The sequence below is a fragment of the Hippichthys cyanospilos genome, chromosome 7, assembly GCF_059441005.1.
Source record: "Hippichthys cyanospilos isolate Australia breed blue-spotted pipefish chromosome 7, RoL_Hcya_1.0, whole genome shotgun sequence".
In the NCBI taxonomy this organism is placed as follows: domain Eukaryota; kingdom Metazoa; phylum Chordata; class Actinopteri; order Syngnathiformes; family Syngnathidae; genus Hippichthys; species Hippichthys cyanospilos.
Genome location: NC_142375.1, coordinates 22,965,791 through 22,987,998, shown reverse-complemented (window position 1 = coordinate 22,987,998; position 22,208 = coordinate 22,965,791). Strand labels below are relative to the sequence as shown.

General features: G+C 40.6%; 3 protein-coding genes across 3 annotated transcripts; 1 reads left to right on the top strand and 2 right to left on the bottom strand.

Annotated features, from left to right (window-relative positions):
- Window positions 1–89: 89 nt before the first annotated feature.
- sfrp2 (secreted frizzled-related protein 2) lies at window positions 90–3,932 on the top strand. Its single transcript, XM_088419665.1, has 3 exons — window positions 90–743; window positions 1,089–1,169; window positions 2,149–3,932. The coding sequence occupies exons 1-3, from the start codon at window positions 215–217 to the stop codon at window positions 2,454–2,456; spliced, it is 918 nt and encodes a 305-aa protein (XP_088275791.1). The 5' UTR covers window positions 90–214; the 3' UTR covers window positions 2,457–3,932.
- A 1,069-nt stretch (window positions 3,933–5,001) lies between these two features.
- cpe (carboxypeptidase E) lies at window positions 5,002–15,996 on the bottom strand. Its single transcript, XM_088419602.1, has 9 exons — window positions 15,660–15,996; window positions 8,741–8,937; window positions 8,503–8,670; window positions 7,867–7,984; window positions 7,591–7,773; window positions 7,222–7,361; window positions 7,056–7,155; window positions 5,844–5,962; window positions 5,002–5,774 (listed from the first exon to the last, which is right to left on the bottom strand). Exons 1-9 carry the CDS (start codon window positions 15,868–15,870, stop codon window positions 5,676–5,678), a joined length of 1,335 nt encoding a protein of 444 aa, XP_088275728.1. The 5' UTR covers window positions 15,871–15,996; the 3' UTR covers window positions 5,002–5,675.
- Window positions 15,997–17,478: 1,482 nt separating this feature from the next.
- msmo1 (methylsterol monooxygenase 1) lies at window positions 17,479–21,071 on the bottom strand. The gene is made up of 6 exons (XM_088419689.1): window positions 21,015–21,071; window positions 19,789–20,045; window positions 19,362–19,510; window positions 18,773–18,899; window positions 18,531–18,685; window positions 17,479–18,421 (listed from the first exon to the last, which is right to left on the bottom strand). The coding sequence occupies exons 2-6, from the start codon at window positions 20,041–20,043 to the stop codon at window positions 18,229–18,231; spliced, it is 879 nt and encodes a 292-aa protein (XP_088275815.1). The 5' UTR covers window positions 20,044–20,045; window positions 21,015–21,071; the 3' UTR covers window positions 17,479–18,228.
- Window positions 21,072–22,208: the final 1,137 nt, after the last annotated feature.

Below are 22,208 nucleotides of genomic sequence, written 5' to 3'. Positions count from 1 at the left end.
CCCCCCCCCCAAAAAAAAAAAAAAACCTGCAAAATCAAAGGTGCCCTCCTAAAATTGGAATAAAGTTTTGTTGTAATCTTCCAAGAGGAGTCTTTTTTTTGGGGGGGGGCGACGCCCCCTCCGAGCTCCCCCTCGGGACGTACCCGGACCCTCCCAGAGTCCGGAGCGCAGAAAAGCGTCCCCCGGCGTCCCCCGGCTCGCAGTCTAGCGCACCATGAGGCGGGTCGCGCGCGCCCTGCTGCTGCTGCTGCTGCCGCTGCCGCTGCCGGCGCTGCTGTCGGCGGCGTCCGGGGGCCCTCGCGAGCCCCCCCGGGGGGAGGGGTCCCCGGAGCGCCCGTACAAGCGCGGCCAGTGCAAGGCCATCCCGGCCTCGCTGCAGCTGTGCCGCCACATGGAGTACAGCGACATGCGCCTGCCCAACCTGCTGGGCCACGAGAGCATGAGCGAGGCCGTGCAGCAGGCGTCCTCCTGGATCCCGCTGGTGCACAAGCGCTGCCACCCGGACACCCGCAAGTTCCTCTGCTCGCTCTTCGCGCCCGTCTGCCTGCCCGACCTGGACGAGGCCGTGCGGCCCTGCCGCTCGCTCTGCCGCGGCGTGGAGCGCGCCTGCGCCCCCGTCATGGCCGCCTTCGGCTTCCCCTGGCCCCCCATGCTGGACTGCGACGCCTTCCCCGACGACGACGGGCACCACCTCTGCATCCCGCCCGCCGACGTCCGCAACGCCGTGCCCGACGCGCACGAAGGTAAGCCCGCGCCATCCCGGTCCACGGATTTGCCACGCATTTAGTCACCCGCGCTTGTCAAAACGGTTGAAAATCGAAATCCGATACTTTGTTTTAACCTGCGCTCACGTCCGATTTGAAGGGATCCCTTTATTGTACGTAACTATGCCAAAGAGGATTAATTTTACACTTGGTTATGAGGGGGAAAAAATAAACAAAGAATTGGAGGAGAAGCAATCGTTTTCTTGTTTTGACAGGCAACAGTTACATAGTGACTCAAGAGTGCCTCTGCTGGTTGTAGCAAAGCAGCGCGCAACGCTCTTATCAAAGTTGCATTTTTTTTTTCCTTGCATGTGTGTGCTTCAGTGCCCCAAGTGTGCGACGCCTGCAAGGAATCGGATGAAAACGACAACGAAATAGTGGACAACTTGTGCAAAAACGATTTTGGTGAGCCACCTCTTTTATACTTGCTTTATTTATGATTGCCACTGCTCAGTATTACAAATAGTAACAATATTCACTTGCATATATTCTTTATCCTCTGTGAAAGAAAAACAATTATATATATATATATATATATATATATATATATATATATATATATATATATATATATATATATGTTATAGTTGTATTTTTTAAAGACAAAATTTATGTAAAAATTGTGTAATAGACTCACAATCCTTTACAAAATTTAAATTAAAAAAACTTAATTATTAAGTCACAATCCTTTACAAAATTTAAATTAAAAAAACTTAATTATTAACTTAATTATTTATTGAAATAAACTTAATTAATTCAGTTTTAAGAACGTTTTCAAGAATTTAGAAAATGAGAGAAAAGTGTTAATATTTTGAAGGAAATATCACTATCACAATCATATTTTCTATGAAAAAGCTGGGGACACTTTTTTGCCCAAAATATATTTTATAAATATGAATTTAAATGTAATACATAAATGTAAATGTAATACATAATTTTATTATATTAAATAAAAGATAACTTGCATGCATTGAGATGCGAAAAATGTTTAGTTCAATTTTTCTAAATTTAAAAAGAAAAATGACAATATTTTTTTACGTGAAAAACTATTAGCATTTTTGACATCCAAATATATTAAATATAAATAACAAAATATACATTAATATACATATAAAATAATAATAATTATTATTAATAATAGTAATAATAAACTAATTCAATAAAATATAAGTTGCATGTATTGAGAGGCAAACATTATTTTATTTCAATTTTTGAAAAATTAAAAAAAAATCCAATTAGGTTAACTTTCTTACTCTAAGCATAATTTTGACTTTTTTCATAACTTTCTTTGTTTTTAGTGCATTAATTGCCATTGAAGCCCGTTTCCGTCAAAGATCAATTTTTAGGCAGTAAATAAGCGGCATTTTTTTTCGATGCTTCGAAGCTCTGAAAATCAAAGTGAAGGAGATCTCGTACACGGACGGCGACATGCGGATCGTTCCGGAGAACAAGAGCAAGACCATCTACAAGCTGAACGGCGTCAGCGAGCGCGACTTGCGCAAGGGGGCGCTGTGGCTCACCGACGGGCTGCGCTGCGTCTGCGACGAGATCAGCGACATCAACGCCGCCTACCTGGTGCTGGGGCGGCGGATGGACGACGGACGCCTGGTGCTCACCTCGCTCAGACGCTGGCAGAAGGGCCGACGCGACTTCAAGAGGATTTCGCGCAGCATACGAAAGTTGCGGTGCTAAAAAAAAAAAAAGACGTGAAAATCATCAAACGTCAGCCCGACTTCCAAATACGTTTTTTCTAACTACGGCTAGGGAACGTATGCAAACTTTCGTCTGTTTTCATAGCTCAAACAATTTGTGTACGTTTGTAAAACGTCGGAATTTTTCTGAAAAATTCGCTTGGTTCAATTCCGAATTTACAAAAATCGTACAATCATTTGGCTTTTTTTCGTTTTATTAGACCATTCGCTATTTTCAAAAATCATTCGACAATATCGCTCAAACGTCAGAAATTTGAGCTTAAATGGTAAGTAGTCTACTTACGCTATTTCTACAAAAATGCACTAAAAAAATTTACACAAAACATGCAGAGCGCCCAAGAATTTCAATGAAAGTTTGTACTTTTTTTTTTTTTTAAATGTAGCTCGTTTGAATTTGAAATTTCACAGTCATGCAGAAACTGCTTGAACATGACAAATTTGAGCCCGACCTAATTTTACAATTCCACTTTTATAAATTGCATATCCTCATACATATACAGATCCATTTTCTAAGAAGGTCCATGAAAGTTTGTACTTTGAACTTTTTTTTAAATGTAGCCAGTTTGAATTCAAAATTTCAAATAGTAGCGCATAAAATTTGCTTGACATGACAAATTCTAGCTATAACTGCATGCTAGTTAATTTTGCAATTCCATTTTTATAAAGTGAATATTTTCATTTTGGTGTTTTCCGTCAAATTATCGGTGGGATTTGAAAAATGTTTTGAGTTCGAACAATTACGATTGACTGAATTTGTACAGTAATTTAGCAAAATATTTTTCCTTAATTGTAGCTGTCTCAACTCATTCTTTATTTTCAAAAGTACAATTTTGATCAAACATCAAAAATTTGAGCTTAGATTCCAAATAGTCTCCACATGACGTTTTTATGCATTTACAAGCAAATCTCATGCTAGAATTTGCACCCAAAAAAAGTACATTTTCTGACCATGACTCCCTAAAATTTTCTATCGAATTTCACAAAATGTTTTATCTTCAGCAACAACTTTTTTTTTTTTTTTGGACTGACAACGTTTTTTTTTTTTTAATTTTTGAGTTTCTGAAAAGCAATGGCAAATGTTTGGTTAAATGATATCATGGTGTTATTTTTGCAATTCAGATGTTTTGTCAGGCCAACCATGAGAAATAGCTGGCTATCTTCTCTCTCTTTTTTTTTTATACTTTCCCCACCACATTTATCAAAATTAGTCTCACATCTTTGATAGCTGATTTTTCTATTAATCACGTTGCGTGTATGTGCAATACTTGATGTTTGTTTTTATAATTATCAGATCATTTGGTATCAACGTTTTCAGAAAATTAAATGGTAATAAACACAATGGCTGTCACTCTTAGGTTTTATGACACTATCCTAAATTATTAACAAATACAATTAATCATCCAAATTATTTACCATCATTTAATATTGAAAAAATAAAAACAACAGGTACAAGAAGGCTTCCTCGTCTTTTTTGTCTCATATCTATGAAGTGAAGATAAAAGTATCTTTCATCTTGAAAAATATTACAAGACAGCACCGTCACATCACATCCTTAATGACTGCAACGACAACAACAACAAAACGAAAGTACTGTTGACAAAACAAAAATGATTTTTTCGTCAACCTACACTAAATGCTAACCTCAACAATTAGGCGGGTCCGCCCTCTACTGGTAAAACGTGGTACTGCGAAAACCCCAGTCATTTCTACGGAGCACAACTTTTGAACTAAATGATTTAGGCACTCAGAAAACTTCGACGACTAAATTTTCAGAAACCCTAAATCAACTGTAGCTGACTTAAAACCTTGTAAGAATTGTTATTAGTTGAATTGCTAAACGGTAATGCATTTGAGCCAGTTGGGGCCAGATAGACAGGAGTCACGTGATGTACGGGTGGCGGGAGGAACTTTTTAAAGTATTTAAAAGAATGACTGATACTACCTCATGTTTTTTTCCATGTCAAGTCATTAGACAACACATGACTTAAATTACAAATTATATTACTATTCAATTGGCGAGCGATACTAATGGCCAGTCTTGTGATTTCACGATTTTTTTAAAGACAAAAAATGACAAATTTGCGACTGTACTAACCTCAATTATTCAGTAGGCGCGTCCTCTGCTGGTGATTTGTGGTGCTGCATCAATTCCAGATATTTCTGAATGTAGGACAAGTTTTGAACCAAATAAACTAGACACACGGAGCCAACTTTGACTACTCTATTTTGAACAAGTTATTTGAGTCTTCGTAGCTTTATGATCAACTGTTTAGACCGGAAGCCCGTCAATATGGCGGTTCGTCCACTTCCGTCAAACGATTGTTAGCTCCGCCCACTTTGACTCGTTGAGGATTGAGGTTGAATTTTCGACGTTCTATAAAGTGTTACAAAAACAGAGCCCGACATCCTAAATAAATAAAGCTGTCAAGGATTATTTTACATTTAAAAATCAACGAAGAAAGAAAAGAAAAACTAGACGCATGGAACCCGTGTGGGCGAAGTCAAATGTCCAAAACCCCAAAACGTGACAACACAAACAGGGAATTTTATTTTGTTTAAATCAGTTCCATTCTTCAACATAGTCATATAGAAGTCCATTTTTAATAGATATACATTCACCAAACCTTCCTCACGCGGACAATCTTGATATACAATATTTTGCGTCCATAATTTCGAGTCGAGCACATTCAAATAAAATGGGAAAAAAGACTCACAGTTCCTTATCGTGTTGCAAGGAATGGCTTTGGGTTCGTTTTGGAAACGTTACAAAAAACACACGAACTTTTCTCGCTATAATCCAGTCGATAAATACAGTGGGATATATACTTATAATTTTTTTTATATAATATGACTTGTTTTTCTTTAATCATTCTGTGCTCAAAGCCAAGCTGTGCTGCAACCATTGACGATGATTGTGTTCACACACACACATATATATATATATATATATATATATATATATATATATTTTGTAAGTTTCATTCATCATCACTTATTGAATTTTTATTGTGCATGTGTGTAGCTCTCATGAAGTTATAGGGATGGTTGCCATGGTAACCAGTCACGATGAACGACAAAGTGACACAACAACAGCAAACAAGTTTCCTCCTCTTCAGTGTGAATATGTATGTGCATGTGTGCGTGTCTATTCAACGAAGGAAGGAAGAAAGAAGAGAAAAGGAAGAAGACAGATGGGAGTTTAGAAGTTGAGCGTCTCGGACATCATCTTCCACCAGTCCATCAGCTCCTCCCTCTCCTCCTCCTTGCGCTCCATCAGGGATTCCAGCTCAAAGTCCACCTGTGCGAAAAACAGATTTTTTTCATGCAAAATTTAATGATGTTTTTATATGTTTTTTTGTTTCCGTACCCTGGTGGCGGGGCTGTGCGGAACCGCCACCTTCTTGATGACGCTCAGGTAGCCCGGAGCCGAAGCGGCCACCTTGTAGTTCCCGGGAGTCAGCAGGCGCCAGTAGTCGCCATCTTTAGCTGGGGGGGAAACAATTCAACTATTGCAGTTTGCAGGTTGCAATACCACACGCGGCCACAAGGTAGAGCAGTGAAATCTTATAGGTCAAAACACCAATCTGAAATCATAGCCCTACTTTGAAACCCTAATTCCAGTGAAAAAAAAATGGAAGTTTTAAGACCTAATCCGACACCCTTTTTATGCTTTGAAAGCCCATTCAATCCTGCTTTGAAACATAAAACCCACTAAACCCTAAAACCCTGATCATAAATTAAAATTAAAACCCTAATCACAGATTAAAAGTAAAACACTAATCGTAGATTAAAACATCTATTTGAAACCCTCAACCGAATTTGAAACTCTGCTTTGAAATCCTAACAGTGGTTTAAAACATCACTTTAAAACCTTAACTCTAGTTTGAAATCCTAATTTGTAAGTCTGTTCTTAGTCTGAAACACCTCTATGAAATTGTAACCCCGGTTCAAAACCCTACTTTGAAACTTTCACACTAGTTTGAAGCCCTTACCAAAAATTGAAATTTTAATTTGAAACTAGACCTATAGTTTAAAACCCTACTTTGAAAGCCCAACCCTTCTTTGAAACGATGACTCCGGTTTCAAATCCTACTTTGAAGGCCCAAGTTAACACCCCATGACTACTTTAAAAAAAAAACAAAAAAACTTTGAGACTCCGACTTCACTTTGAAACCCTAACCACAGATTGAAACCCTACTTTAAGACCCTAACCTTAGTTTGAAACTCGACCTTAAAACCCTAACCCTAGTTTAAAACCCTACTTTGAAACCTTCACACTAGTTTAAAGTCCTTACCCTAGATTGAAACCCTACTTTGAGACCCCGACCCTTGTTTGAATCCCTGGCTCCGGTTTAGAACCCTACTTTGAAACCCACAGCCCAGGTTAAAACCTCATTTACTTTCAAACCCAACTTTGAAACCCTTACTTTAACTTAACATCCCATTTTGAAACCATGATCCCAGTTCAAAGCGACATTTTGCCACCCTAACTATAGTTTGAAACTTTATCTTAAAACCCTAATTTGAAATCGCAACAGAAAAAGAGAGCAATTGCTTGTAAAGAGTTTCGCCCGGCTACCTGTGGTGACGTCGTGCTCGATGCCCTCCACCGAGATGGTGGCGTTGCTAATGGCGTTGCCCTGCAGGTCTCGCACAAAGCCCTTGACGCCGCGATCAACCTGATAACGGCAAATCGGCGTGGTTTCCATGGCGTCTAAACGCCGACTTAGCGTACGCGGACGCACCTGCTGGATGTAGCTGACCAGCGAGTTGCGGTTCTGCTCCCAGTAGCTCTTGAGCGTGTCCTCGGCGGGGAATTTTTCGCAGCTCAGTTCCAACGTGATCTCGAAGCAGTTGCTGCTCAGGTAGTTGAAGTCCTGCATTCCTGCGACCGCCGCGTTGGCTAGTTAGCCTATTTAGCATGAGCTAAATGCTAAGGCCTCGTATGTCGTATGTTTTAAGCCGCGGTTTTACAACTAGGACCAGATTTCAGCATTTCGCTGCCACGCCACTAAGCTGAAGTAAGTTGAGGACTTTCACGAATACAAAAGCCGCCATGTTCCTTTTTAACCTTCAATGAGGTCATTGCAAATATGCGTAACGGCGTTGCTCACCCCCCGGCACGCTGTACCAGGCGCCCCCGTTGGTGATGCCGTCCTTGAAGCTGGAGTCGTCGTCGTTCTTGCGGCAGGGCGCCCTCTGCGGGTCGGACATGACCGGGTTGTACGCCGAGTAGGCCTTGGCCAGCGACTTGAAGATGGCGTCGTCGGGGCTGGCGCTGTACTCGTGGGCCGAGCCTCGGAGACCGAGAGGACGCTCGTTTTTTTCTTTTTTTTTTCTTTCTAGAAAACGGGATCGTGGCGATTTCACGATCCGAAACGGAGATTTACCGCTGCGGGTTTCGTCGTAGGGGTAGTTGGCCACCAGGTCCCCGCCGTGAAGGTTAGCGGACAGCACGAAGGGGATGTCCACGATCCAGTGGATCACCGCCTTGGTCTCCGGGGCCAGCTACAAATGGAGGTCGCTTACTTCACGTTTGACGTTTACGTTGGAGCTGAACAAGTAACTCATTCAATCCCAAAGAACTATTTTTACGTTTGTTTTTTCACAGTCCTGTCAAACTGAGGGTTTTTTTTTCCAAAATGTTAAAATGTTTTGATAAAAGAGGCTCGAAAAACAGCTGAATTAAAAACTAAGTACTTCATGAAATAAGTACTAAAGTAATCGATTACTTTACTTTCTTTTTTTCAAAAATGTTAAAATGTTTTGATAAAAGAGGCTCTAAAAACGGCTGGTGAATTATAAAATAAGTACTTCTCGAGTTAAGTACTAAAGTAATTGATTACTTTACTTTCTTTTTCCAAAAGTTTGGCTCAATGAATGTCAAAAAATGGCTGACGCCGAACGCAATAAGTACTACAGTAATCGATTAAGGTCCGTCAAATTTGCCGTTTGGCGACAAGTAGCAAGACGGCGGGCAAAACCGGATGGAGTTTGCCGCTTGTAAAAGCCCCCCACCCACCCACCTTGGTATTTTCATCCACAGACTTCTTTATGTTTTGCAGCAGATGGTTGTTGGCTCCGCCCTCTCGCTCGTTGAGATAAACGATCCGGTCCAGGTCGGGGAAGTTGCGGTTGAGGTCCACCCCCTGGGCGTTGGTGCGCCCCACGAACCAGTCCTTCATCTCCCCGGGCTGAAGGCGAAAAGGGCACGGCCGGCTCAGGCGCTCGTCGCAAAACCCGGGCCGGCCCGACCCGGCTCACCTGCGAGGCGGCTTTCTCGAACCCGTCGGGGTTCATGGAGGGCATGAGGTGGATGCGCGTGTTGTGGATCAGGTCCACGATGGTCTCGTTGCCCTGTTGGTACTGGTTGCACAGGTACTGCGCCAGGTAGACCAAAAGCTCCCGGCCCACCGCCTCGTTGCCGTGCATGTTGCCGATGTACTTGAACTCCGGCTCGCCTGCGCCCGCAAACGCGCGCTCGTCACTACTTTGTGCTTCGGCTGGCTTACGGACAAACTTCAAAACAAACAAACGATTTTTCACTCCTTTGCTAGTTAGTCTGTCTGTTGGTTGGTCGGACAATTCATCAAAAAGTCCTTTGGTGGGTCTGTAGATCGTTTGGTTGCTAAGTTGGTCAGTCAGAAAGTTACGAGGTGCGTTAGTTACATGGTTAGCTAGTCAACTGGATCATCATTTAGAAACATTAACGGTCGGTCAGTCAGTCGCATAAATATGTCAGTTAATATGCTGGTCAATTTATCAGTTAGTTAGTTAGTTAGTTAGTTAGTTAGTTAGTTAGTTAGTTAGTTAGTTAGTTAGTTAGTTAGTTCGTTGATTGGTACGTTGGTTGGCCACTAGTTCAACATCAGTTGATCGGTTAGTTGCTCAGTTAATTTTCAGTTAAAACTTAAGTTAGTTAGTTAGTTAGTTAGTTAGTTAGTTAGTTGGTACGTTGGTTGGCCACTAGTTCAACATCAGTTGATCAGTTAGTTCAGTTAATTTTCAGTAAAAACTTAAGTTAGTTAGTTAGTTAGTTAGTTGATTGGTACGTTGGTTGGCCACTAGTTCAACATCAGTCGTAGTTCAGTTAATTTTCAGTTAAAACTTAAGTTAGTTAGTTAGTTAGTTAGTTAGTTAGTTAGTTAGTTAGTTAGTTGATTGGTACGTTGGTTGGCCACTAGTTCAACATCAGTCGTAGTTCAGTTAATTTTCAGTTAAAACTTAAGTTAGTTAGTTAGTTAGTTAGTTAGTTAGTTAGTTGATTGGTACGTTGGTTGGCCACTAGTTCAACATCAGTCGTAGTTCAGTTAATTTTCAGTTAAAACTTAAGTTAGTTAGTTAGTTAGTTAGTTAGTTAGTTAGTTAGTTAGTTAGTTAGTTAGTTAGTTAGTTGATTGGTACGTTGGTTGGCCACTAGTTCAACATCAGTCGTAGTTCAGTTAATTTTCAGTTAAAACTTAAGTTAGTTAGTTAGTTAGTTAGTTAGTTAGTTAGTTTTTAAGTCTGGTAGTCATTTAATCAATTAAAGGTTATTTTGATGGTTCTAGTTAGTTATTTCATAAAGTAGTAACAGAGATCACTTAAATTAGTCGGTTAGTTAATCAGAAAGTTGATTATTAGGTCAGTTTGTCAATCTGTCACTTTATTGGTCAGTTGGTTAGTCAGTCAGCTAGCTATTTAGGTCAGTGAGTGAGTGAGTGAGTGAGTGAGTGAGTGAGCGAGCGGGCGAGCGAGCGAGCGAGTGAGTGAGTGAGTGAGAAAGCGAGCGAGCGAGTGAGTGAGTCTTGGTTAGGTTGAGTTGGTTCGGTGAGTTGGGTGCTTGGTTGATTGTTTAGCTTGTCAAAATCAATAAATTTAGATTACACAAGATTACACAACTATACATTGATCATCAGCACAAAATGACAATATCGATGCACCTGAGTGAATCCGATTTCTAAATAAGTGTTTGATGGCAATTCTGTCATTTATCGCAGAACAACAGAACAGTCACAAATGACAACACACACACACACACACACACACACACACACACTAATGATTGTATCCGGCAGTGACACACTGACTCATCAGCGGAAAAGGTTAAATGGGATTAAACGTCACAGCCGGGAAATCCATGTGGGCCATCATCTTACGCATACACACACACATGCACACTAACACACACACACACACACACACACACGCACTCTTCACCGTTCTGCTTTCAGCACGAGCTCTTTAACTGAAGCCCCTATCACACTGTAAAATACGATTTTTTTCACCTTTCATTTATACATAAATAACACTAAGTGGCAGCAAAAACGAGGGAAAAAAATACAGTAACAAACATCTTTGTAAAGCAGATATTTGGGATGGCGATGACTGAATGCAGTGTTGCAAAAACCAATGAATACCGTCTCTTTATATAGGCTACCGTCTGCGTCAAAGGGACTGGCGGTGACTGTGTGAGTTTTGGAAGTCTTCACAAATAATAAGTAAGTCCCGGCGGCTTCTAGGGCAAGAAACACGCACACACACACACAAACAGAGAACATCTGGCGCTCGCTCAGGTTATTTTTGAAAGCTTTCAATCTGGCAATCATTATGACTGGCTGCTAATGATTTCAAGGCTGCAATTAAGTCTTTACGTGCCCGTGTGGGTTCAATGGTTTCGGGGACCTCAAAAACTGCGGATATAAAAAGTCTACACACCCCTAGTCAATGTCATGTTTTTAGATCTAAAGAGAATGAGCCTACAGGAAGACGTTTCAAAACAAGGGTTCAACTTTATAAAAAGTTCAAATCAATAGAAAGTAACATTGCTGGCATATAATAAGAGACTCGGGACACCAGCGCTGTAAAACGTTATCGCGACCCGTGATGTCTCCCGTATTTGTTACAGTTTGTCATGCATTTTTATCATTTATTAACGTGCCATCTTGCCCACAAACGAGACAATAGTTTTTTGCACGGATTTTTTCTGTGGTCTTACACTTTTCGCGCCTGACGTTGGCGTTGTTAGCATGTCGTTGGAAATTTAGCAATGACATCACACTGGAAGCACTTTGCATGACCCCAAACTAGACTCAAGTCAACTTACATGCTCAGAACAGTCCAAAAAATATATATATATATTATTGCGCCTGTGGATTTGTAAATGATGCCTGGGAAATATCAACTAAAACCGTACAAATTAAACCTCCTAAAAAGGTGTCTCTCTCTGCACTTGTCACCAGCACACCAGCACCATCTTGAGGTAAACAAGTGAACTGCGTTATATTATCTACTGCTACAATTAATAGAATGAATTTAATAGGTTTAGAAGCATTTTTTTATGATTCTTTACATGATATAGTTTGACTATTCTGCACTGATGTAACTGTAATATTTATTTCTTATTGTTTTTGATGCATTTTTATCATTCAATAATATTCATTTAAAGGGTTTGGGAGTATCTCTAGGGGCTTTTATTTACATGTAAAAAGCGCTGGCATGTGTTGCATGCATCAGGTGAGTCCGCTCTTTACTGACGTGTGATTTTATACGCGGCAGCTGGTCATTATGGTTTCCGCGGCGATGACAGAACGACGTCATCGGGGAGGAAAAAGAGGGAGGCTGAAGGGCGGGGGCCCCGAGTTGCCATAGCAACCACGAAAGGGCAGAGCGGGTTGTTAGGTGACTGGCAAAAACACGGCGCTTATGCATACTAAAGTGGCCGCTAGCAAGCGAATCGATTGGACCCGAGACGGCCTTGAGACGTACGAGAGCTGGGACGGAAGCCTGGAAAAACAGAACTTTATCTGCTGTCCTCCTGTGACCCAGCCTATTCATTTGTGTCCATTGTTGCGTCCGTTTTGTCTCAGCAAGACAGCAATTGCATCCCACGCAAACATTAGATATAATTGGAAAATCCAGGATGTCCTCTTCTCAGTACAAGAGGACTCGGAGGAGTAGATGAGTCAAACAAATGTCCGCCAGTGTGGACGCAAATACATCGGCTGGGTTTTACCCCTTTTGCTTTGGGACTTATTCAGTCCCGAAGACCAATTTTTGAAGAGTCCAGACATTCAATCTCCATTACTTCGGTGTTTAATTACCTGAAGTAAAAGTAATTGAGTACTTAAGTAAGTAATCAACATTACATAAAGTAACGAATAATGCAGTACTTCATAAACTAAAGCATAGATTCCTTTAGTACTTTGTTTGCTAAAGTAATCCTTAGTGCTTGCTTACAGATGTACGTGATTACCTTAGTACTTAAATAACGTACGTAATAGATTATTTTAGTGCTTAACTACTTGAAGTAATCAATGCAGTAATTAAAATCTAGGTACCTAGGTACTTCATTACTTTAAGTAACTCATTATTTTGGTGCTTGATTACCTAAAGTAATCAGTTGCCAATAGTACATACTTATTTATGTACTTGATTAGATTAGCATTTAGTTACCCTAAGTAATAGATTATTTTAGTGCTTAATTACCTGAAGTAATCCAAGCAGTAATTAATATCTATGTACTTGACTACCTCAGCACTGATATGAATTACTTTGACGGTTGATTACCTAAAGTTATTAAGTACTTTAGTGCTTCTTGACCAAAAGTAATGAATTACTTTAGTACTGTATTTCCTGAGTACGTCATTACCTGGGTCATTATTTAGCCAAAGAATGGCACGCTCCTGGTAGTGTGACGTGACATGTTGAATTTTTGAGATGTTGTCATAATCTGGGTGAAATTTCAGGTCCCTATTGTCTTCTGTGCACGCTTTTCCTATGACTTTGATGTAAAGATCAAAAGAGTGGACGAAATACCGCACAAGGGTTAATTTTGACCATTTTGGGTCATTTTCTTTCACATCATTCTGGAAGTATTTTACCCAAGTGATGGCGGACTCCTGGTAGTATGAGTGGCAGCGCCATGTTGAACTTTGACATGTCACAATCTGGATCAAATTTCAGCTCCCTGGTGTCTTCTTTCTACGCTTTTCCTTTGAAGCGAAATGCCTTTGACGATCAAGGAATCAAAGGATCGCACAAGGATTAAATTCATGTTTATAGTTGGGAATTTGTCCACTCGCTAGCAAATTTGGAGCAAGCGTAACAAACTAAAAGGACGCCAAGCGTTGAGCCCTTTTGATTCGTCCACAGAGCGTCAACATGCTACGGTTAAATCCCAACATCAGAGCATGTAGTACACTGCTGAGGCAGTCACGTAATGGCACAGATGGCAGCTTCCAGGTGGGCGGTGGGGGAAGATGGGGGGGGGGGGGGGGGGGGTTGTGGCCAGCGGCTCCCGCTCTCTCCCGAGACGGCCCCCGAGCCAACCGCGAGCCGGCGGCGGGCTCAGCGCCCTAAGCCGATCTGTTGCCATGGCGACGGCTATTTCCGCCGCCGCCTTAGGCGGGCACCTTGAGGGGAGCTCGAAAAAAAGATGGCGGCTCTGTTTTTGTTGCAGTCATGAAACATCTGCTAGTAATAGACTAAAAAAAGCTACACCATGCTGCTGATTTTTTTTTTATATAGAACTTACTATCAGTGTTTCTGTATTATTTGTAAAGAATAAAAACACAAAACATTCCTGTTTACTTCTCTAGAAATGCTAAATATGCCAATGCATGAAGAAAAATGGCAAAAAATTGCCACTTTATGTTTGTTTTTTTTTGCTCTAACTCATTACACGCCGTAAAAAGTTATCAATTCAGCAATTACACTTTATTTGTATGTAGTTATTAATATACTATGTATGTACATTATACAGAGGTACTTACAAAATTAATTAGTTCCAGAAGTAACTTTGCCAAGGAAAAACTTTCCTAATAAGAAACGTTTTTCACATGTAAATAGAATAATCCCTTCCAAGCACCCAAAAATCATTCTCAGCTAAATTATGAAAATGCATCAAAAAAGGTAACAAATACATTATAGAACTACATTAGTGCATAATATTTTAAAATGTGTTATGCAAAAACGCTCCTAAACCCTTTAAATTCATCATATTAATTGTAGCAGTTGACAATATGAATGCAGTTCACTGGTTTGCCTCGAGATGGTGCTGGTGTGTTGGTGATGAGTGCACCTTTTTAGGACTTTTAATTTGTATGTTCTTATTTGACATTTCCAGGGATCCAGGAGCAATGATACTTCTTTTTGGAGTCATTTGCACATGTAAGTTTAGTTTGGGGTCATGCAAATGCGTCTTGTGGGATTTCATTGCTAAAGTGCTAACGGCGTGCTAACAGCGCTAATGTCAGCCGCAACAGCCCAAAGTATCTTACATATGTGTTTTCATGTGAATATGTACAATGTTAGACGTAGCTAACGTCAATTTGATGTTTGTTAGTTCCACGGCGTAAATTGTTGGTGGGAAGCGTGGATGAAACGAGTAAAGATAAAAAGTGGAAGACCACAGTGAACATCAATGCAAAAAACGATCGTCTCATTTGTGGGCAAACCGACATATTAATAAACTATGAAAATGCATCACAAACTGTAATAAATACAGTAGAAATGACTGCTTGCTTATGTTAATTCGTCTTGTAAATTTGCTGAAAGTTTGGATCATTTGCTTTCTGAAATGTTCATTTGTTTCGGCTTTTTTCCATTGGTCTGATGAAACGTCAATTTATTTCGAGTTTTGATCATTTGTTCTCTGAATTGTAATTTTGTTCCTGCTTTTTGTTCATTCGTCTTTTTAAATGTAAAGTTCTGAAATGTAAAGATGTTTCCCAATTTGTTTAGTACCCTATTTAACACCCTACCAACTAATTGAACTGCTGCAATGACTAAAAAAAAATGCTATTGAAAAAAAAACGGGTTTCGGTGGATCCATGAACTGATCGATTGATTATTTTTTATGATTGACTGTGATCACGTCTTTTCGAGGGTGGCACTAATCATTGATTTGCAAAGGACAAATCGTTTCGTGAAAAGAAACGCTGCACCTGCTCGCTTTCACAATGGCGCAGCCTGAGGCTTGTTTGAACTCACAATCACGACCGCCGATCTGCATCTAGCTGCAAAATGGCGTCTTCTTCTCTTACACTCGCTCTCTCTCTCTTTTTTTTTTTTTTTAATTTCTGCTGATGATGATAAAATGGGCTTTTACGCACGCCTTAACCAGCGCGTGAATACATAACGGCACCCAGATCGCTGTGCGCCCCCCAAAAAAACAAGAAAAAGAAAAAAAAAATGTACCGACCCGGTTCGTGCGCCCCGGGGTTGTCGGACATCTCGAGGACGAGAAGCTCGCGGCCCTCGAAGCTCTCGCCGATGGTGTAGATGCGCGTGATGGTGGGACATTGCAGCCAGACGGACACCAAAGCTTTGCGCAGCTCGTCGTAGCGATGATACTCGAAGGAAATCTCGGCGTCCGCGCAAAAGGCCAGCATCAGCAACAAAAACGCCTTCATGGCCGCCGTGTGACGCTTGGAGCTGGAGGACGAAGAAGATGTAGATGCTCCGCTCGGAATAAATGGGCGCTGCTCGCTTCTTCGTCCTACGCTTTTGTGCTCGACAAGGATGCGTACCTGAGTGACGATGAGTCAAGTTAGCGGTTAGGGGGAGAGGAGCACATCCGCTTGGTTGGCGCGGCCTTCAAAATAAAAGCAAAGAAATGACGCGCTTCCATGTAACCTTATGTAACGTTTAGATCGTTATTCAGATTGAAAACGCACTATAAGTTGTAAATAAATGTGTTATAGCCAACCAACATATATTTTAGATATGTTCGTAGGTCTAGGAATCATCAAAGGTAGGCAACTTACATTTTTTTGCTGCTCCGTCATTGGTCAGAGCCCCGCCCCTTTTCCGTCATCATCGGTGTGTAATTTTTTTGAGAGACACAATTGGAATCTTCGGTCCCGTCGGTCCGTCGATGTATTTTTGCCGAACCTTCCGCCTCAAGATAGTGCTGCACGATTATGGCTAAAAGAATAATCACGTTTATTTTGGTCAATATCGAAATCACCATTATTAATCACGTTTATTGATCATGTTTGGTCTAACGTGTCTATTTATTGCCCTTTTTTTTGCAGTATATAAACAAGGTTACAAGAATTGATACTTACAAAAAATAATAATAAGAGTAAAATTAATAAATAATAAAACACATGGCACACGGGGCACCACGGCTAATTTACTTGCTGAGTGAAAACCAACAAAGAAAAATGAAGCCTACTGACAACCAAGCACTTTTAAGCAAATTTTGATCAATCGATCCGTCAAAGTGTCATTTTTGGTCATTTCAAACTGAATTTATTTCAAAATTTTCAAAATGGTACTAAATTGACTGCTAGCGCTGTATATATTAGGAATTGGGTGAGAAACCTAATGCCATTTCACATTGGTAAATAATTTATAAGATTGAGAAAAGCAGAGGCTTTTGTCATGCAAACATGTGGAAAACCTTGCCCCCTGGGGGTAATTGATTGATTTCATATGTGGGTAGCTGGCTTTTTAAATGGTATTATCATTGAGGATCATCTTAATTAAAATTAAATAATTAACATTTGATTAAGTGTGTAGCCCTGACTAAAGGGCGACATTTGACTTTTTTATTTTCTGGTCCGTCATTCGTCGGGCGATGCTCTACTTCTGTCTGCAATCATACAAATTATTTTTTCTGTTTTAGATATATATTTATATTTAAAGTTAACACCATGCTACAGTTACACAGTATGTGTGATTCAAAATACTGATAAAACTTTCTTTTTTCGGGATGAAAAACGCTTCATGTCAAACCTTAAAAGGGCATGAGACTTTCCTCACTTCCTGTTTGGAAGCTGCTGCTGCATGCTGACCTGACACAACAATCCGTGCATGTGTGCGCAAGATATGCCTGCAGGGGTGTGTCCTCGGTGCAGTGGTGGACATAAGAAACAAGAGCAACACTATTTTCAATACCTGCAAAAAGATATACATATTTTTATTCCAATACAAACACACAAAAGGCTTTCTTCATAGTTCAGATTATATATATATATATATATATATATATATATATATATATATATATATATATATATATATATATATATATATATATGCACATGGTGATGAAAAGACAATTTTGCATGAATTAGCGAAATTGTTACTCTTTTGCTAACCAAAACAGCAGTAGTCAAAAGGATTTTTGAACAGATTACAGCGCAGTCTAAAGTGTGTTTCTCATGCAGCAGTAAAAAGATATGTTCACCAGGGAGTAAATTTGACCTTGGTTGGTAACCAAAACAGCAGCACTTACAGGTGCACGCATACTTGTTTTGGCATTTGAAAATTCAGATTTTTAACAGTTGTTTCCTGAAAAACTCACCATGTGTTTTTTTTTTTTGGCCCAGGCTTTTCAAGTCCAAAACTATGTTACTTCGGCGCCCTCTAGCGGCATCTTGGTGCCAAGGAAGAATAGTTGATGTAAGAAGGGCTGAGCTTCAGGGCTAGAAAAGCACAAAGTACTGCAAAATAGTCATATCCCCTGCCTTTTATTTATATGTTTATACCTGTAAGGATTAAGAGACCATAAATTACGTTAACCATTGGAAGCTTTCCTAAATAATCAGACGATTAATGATCCTATTTTCGAATATGCTGAATATCAGCCCCAAAAAATCCACATTGGTCAGGTCTTACTAAACAATATTTAAAGACCAAGCAGCAGCCATAAAAAAAGAGCATATTGATGTTTGTATTTCTGGCCAAGCACAATACACGCACGGCAAAAAAGGCATCAATCGGGCTTGAAACCGGTTCCGATTCTGCACGTTGCGCTGTTTTTACCGCATCTTCTTATCCTCTCCTTGTTTCTGCATGTACTTGTTGTACTGGTTGTCCGTGTCAAACAGCTTGTCCCACCAGGTGAAAGTGGAGGAGTAGTTGCCCACAAAGTTCATGTGGTGGAAGTCGTGGAAGCGGGCGCCGGCGTAGAACGGTACCAAGTGCAGCGGGTTGACCGGGACGTCGTAGCCGCTAGGAACGGCAAAACAATTGAGGTGATTTCTGGGCGTGTGCGAATGAGGCCGGCGTCGCTCGTGCCTCATCTTGGGGAAAAGGTGCGAGGTTGTGGTCTGACGAGTACCTGTGCACGTCGATGGTCTCCAGCAGGCGCACGGCCACCCAGGCCCACAGGAAGAAGACGTGGTTGCAGAAGATCATGATGCCGATGAAGAAGCCCGCGCCCAGGATGACGGTCTCGGCGGGGTGGGCGTATTCGGCCTGCATGCCAAACGGCGCCTGGCGGACAGAAGATTCAATTAAAAAAGAAGGCGACAGCGGCTTAGTGCGGTCGCTGGATTTTCTGCGCGTGTTAAGACGACTCACGGTGAACTCGTGGTGGACTTTGTGGATGTACTTGTAGATCCTGCGGTGGTGGAGAAGTCGGTGGAGGAAGTAGTGCCAAGCGTCTTCCACTATGGCGCAGCCCAAGCACTGAGCCATGATGTACGGCCTGGACGCGCACACGTGTTTGTTTCGTTCAAAAGAAAGCATTGAAAGAAGACGCTAGGGAGCTGAAATTTCACTTAGCGAAAACGTGTCAAAATTCAACATGGCACCACCACTTAGTTATCACAATAGCAGGAGTGTGCCATCCCTTGGGCTAAAATACTACGAGAATGATGTGCATGAAAATAACCCAAAAATGGTCAAAATGAACCCTTGCGAAGGTATTTTTCAGAGGCATTTCACATCAAAGGGAACGCATTGAAAGAAGACGATAGGAAGCTGAAATTTCACCCAAATGGTAACGTGTTCAACACGGCACAACCACTTCATCACACTACTAGGAGTGTACCATCTCTTGGCTAAAATGACGTTTTCTCATGTCAAGTTTGCAATCAGAGCCACAACAAAGAAAACAAACGTACACGCGGCGTGCAAATATCAACGTGACCTTTCGCACGACACTGACCATCGCGGCATGGAGTCCCAATCGTAGGGGATGTTGAAGAACTCGGTGAAGTAGTAGGTGCCGCAGATGAGGGGAAGTTGGATGAAGAAGTGATTGAAAAGTAACATCTTGAAGCACCGCCACTGCTTCTCCCATGTCTCGGGTTTGTCCTGCGCACATATGCACAAAGTAATACCTTGCGCAATCACAGAAACACGGCAAAAAGAATAACATCCATGAAAGATTTCGGAGGCAAAAAAAAAAAAAAAAAAAAAATCGCTGATCAAGAATATTAATTTAACAACAACAACAAAAAGTCAACACCGTATCATGGTCTGGGGCCGCTTTGCTTCATCAGGACCTGGACTGTACTCACTATTGCGACGCTCTGCCGCCATCTTGTGGAATCTATACGCAATGACAATTGAGAGAAGGAACACACACTGACCTGCTGGATCTTGTACTTCTGCATGAAAGGTAGGAACTGGAAGAGGAAGCCAGGGAGGCAAAAGAGGAAGTAGATCAACTCGTGCACGATGAGCGAGCCCCAAGTGGCGATCTGGAACTTGGTGTAGTTGTCCAGCATGTAGTCCCAGGCGTGCTTGAACGGGGGCTGCAAGGGGTTGCCGGGCAAGAACGCGTCCACATACTCTGCCGCCAGGTAAGCGGAGCTCAGGATGTTTGCCGTACCGTTCACCTCCATGACTGAAACGCAGAGAGATTGTAACTAACTGCACCTTCTTCAGAATGCTGCTAGTAGTGGAATGGCGTGTTTGAAAAAGAAAAAAAAAATACTGTAAGGGGTCGGCGAACCCAAAAGGTCTAACCGCTCTTGATTTAGCCAACACACGAGCCAAAATGTTATCTCGATCACGTAAACAGATGTAATAGTCACCGTACAAAATACACAAGGAAAAAAATCCCTATTTCCAAATGAGATAACATGACAAAAATGACCTTAAGTACACATAGGAAATGCGAACTATTGTGCGTACGTTTGTTATCACACTGCTCTGATAAGATGTCAATTCATTTAACATTGTGCCGTATCATTACATAAAATACATTTTTTGTTGCCGTAATTTTAAGTCGTTGCTGTTCAACTTTTTTTTTTTGTCTGTAGACGATTACCATAATCAATATTGTTTTCGCGATTCGAATTAACACAGGATATATGAAAAGAAATCATGTAGATTTGACTTCTGGAGAGACTGTGGACAAGAATGTACTAAAAAGTGTATTACAATGTAAACAAAATAGTGCTGTGCGTGAATACATTAATTTCTTTAGTTACAATAAAAAGAGTTTAAGAAATGAGTGACGTCAGATTATAAGATCGTTTTCTCTTCAAATGAAAAGTTGCCATTTCGTCCGATATTTAACGACTGTAATGTACAAATGCATATTTCTATCGTACGTAAAATTAACCATTACATCGTAATGACTTATTTCAACCTAACGTGAAATTCTTGCACTAGTTAACGACCCGTTTGCGCATTATGCAGCAAATAATAACTTTTGAGAAATTCAAGCTTAAAATGGTACCTTCCTGCTTAACTAAAACGGTTCGTGGTTTTTGCCGTTAACGACGCCATTTTATGTTTTGCTACACTTATTGAACGTTAAATAAACGTTGAAAAGTTGAGCTGTCATCTTAGAATTATTGAAACTCACCTCGACACTTTCTTCAGCAGTGTGTGTTTGTGTGTGTGTGTGTGTGTCATTTACCTGGTGTCTTCGCGAGTCAAGTAGCCGTGCGAACGGCTTTCCGATTGGTCAGTGTAGAGAGCATACCGACGTCACGGAAACGAGCGGAGGCTCTGATTGGCCGGCGACATGAAGCGATGATAGTAAGACTGAGAATCTCCACAGCGACAGCCAATAAGAGGCCGGTAAACGGCTTTCACAAGTTTCTGATAGGTCGGGAGGTTCCGCCTAATAAATACGCAATAGACACATGGTAAATCGTGAACGTTCATAAATGTCCAAAGAATAATCGCATTATTTGATTAATAGCCCAAATTTCATAAAAAAAAGTGGTTGGAGAACTGGAAATATCAGAAACGAGAAATATGTGGGGAAAAAAACTTTAGGAAAATGTCCTTTTTAGCATTTTTTTTAAATGTGGAAAAAGTCGATTCAAGACTTTTTTTTTCAGATAAAAAGGCACCTTTAGAAGAGTTGGTAAAAATTGTGAAACAACAGATCATGTTGCACAAGTGTGCACACCCTCTGAATCCTGGGGCTATGAACATGTATACATAAATTCCTTCTGAATAAGTGATAGCACACACAGAAAAGAGCTCGCATTAATCCCAGATCAAGTTCAGACGTTCTAGTCCAGCGGTTCTCAACATCTTTTCAGTGATGTACCCCCTGTGAAATATTTTTTCGGCCAAGTACCCCTTAATCAGTGCAAAGCATCTTTGCTTTAGAAAAAGGAAAAAAAAAAAAAAAACATGCCATCAGTGTCTGATTTATTCAACTTTAGACTCTTTCAAATTTAATTTGTATTAGTCCACAAAAAAATAGTAAACCTAATGTGTCCTATTTTGGATCATAGAAATTATAGGGTTACAGTAGAGATCTGCTCACAAAAAAAATAATTCTCTTAATTATTAATAAATATTTGTCCATTAAAAAAAATCAACATAAAGTGTCAGACCTGTTCTCAAAAAGAAATAATTATAAATAAACATTTGTCCACTGAAACATATTCAAAATAAAGCCTCGTGTTTTGGGATTACAAGAGGGATCTCTTCACAAAAATAATTCATTAACAAAATTATTAATAAATATTTGTCAACATCAACTATCAGACTTGTTCTCAAAAAGAAATAATTACACATAAATATTTGTCCACAGAGA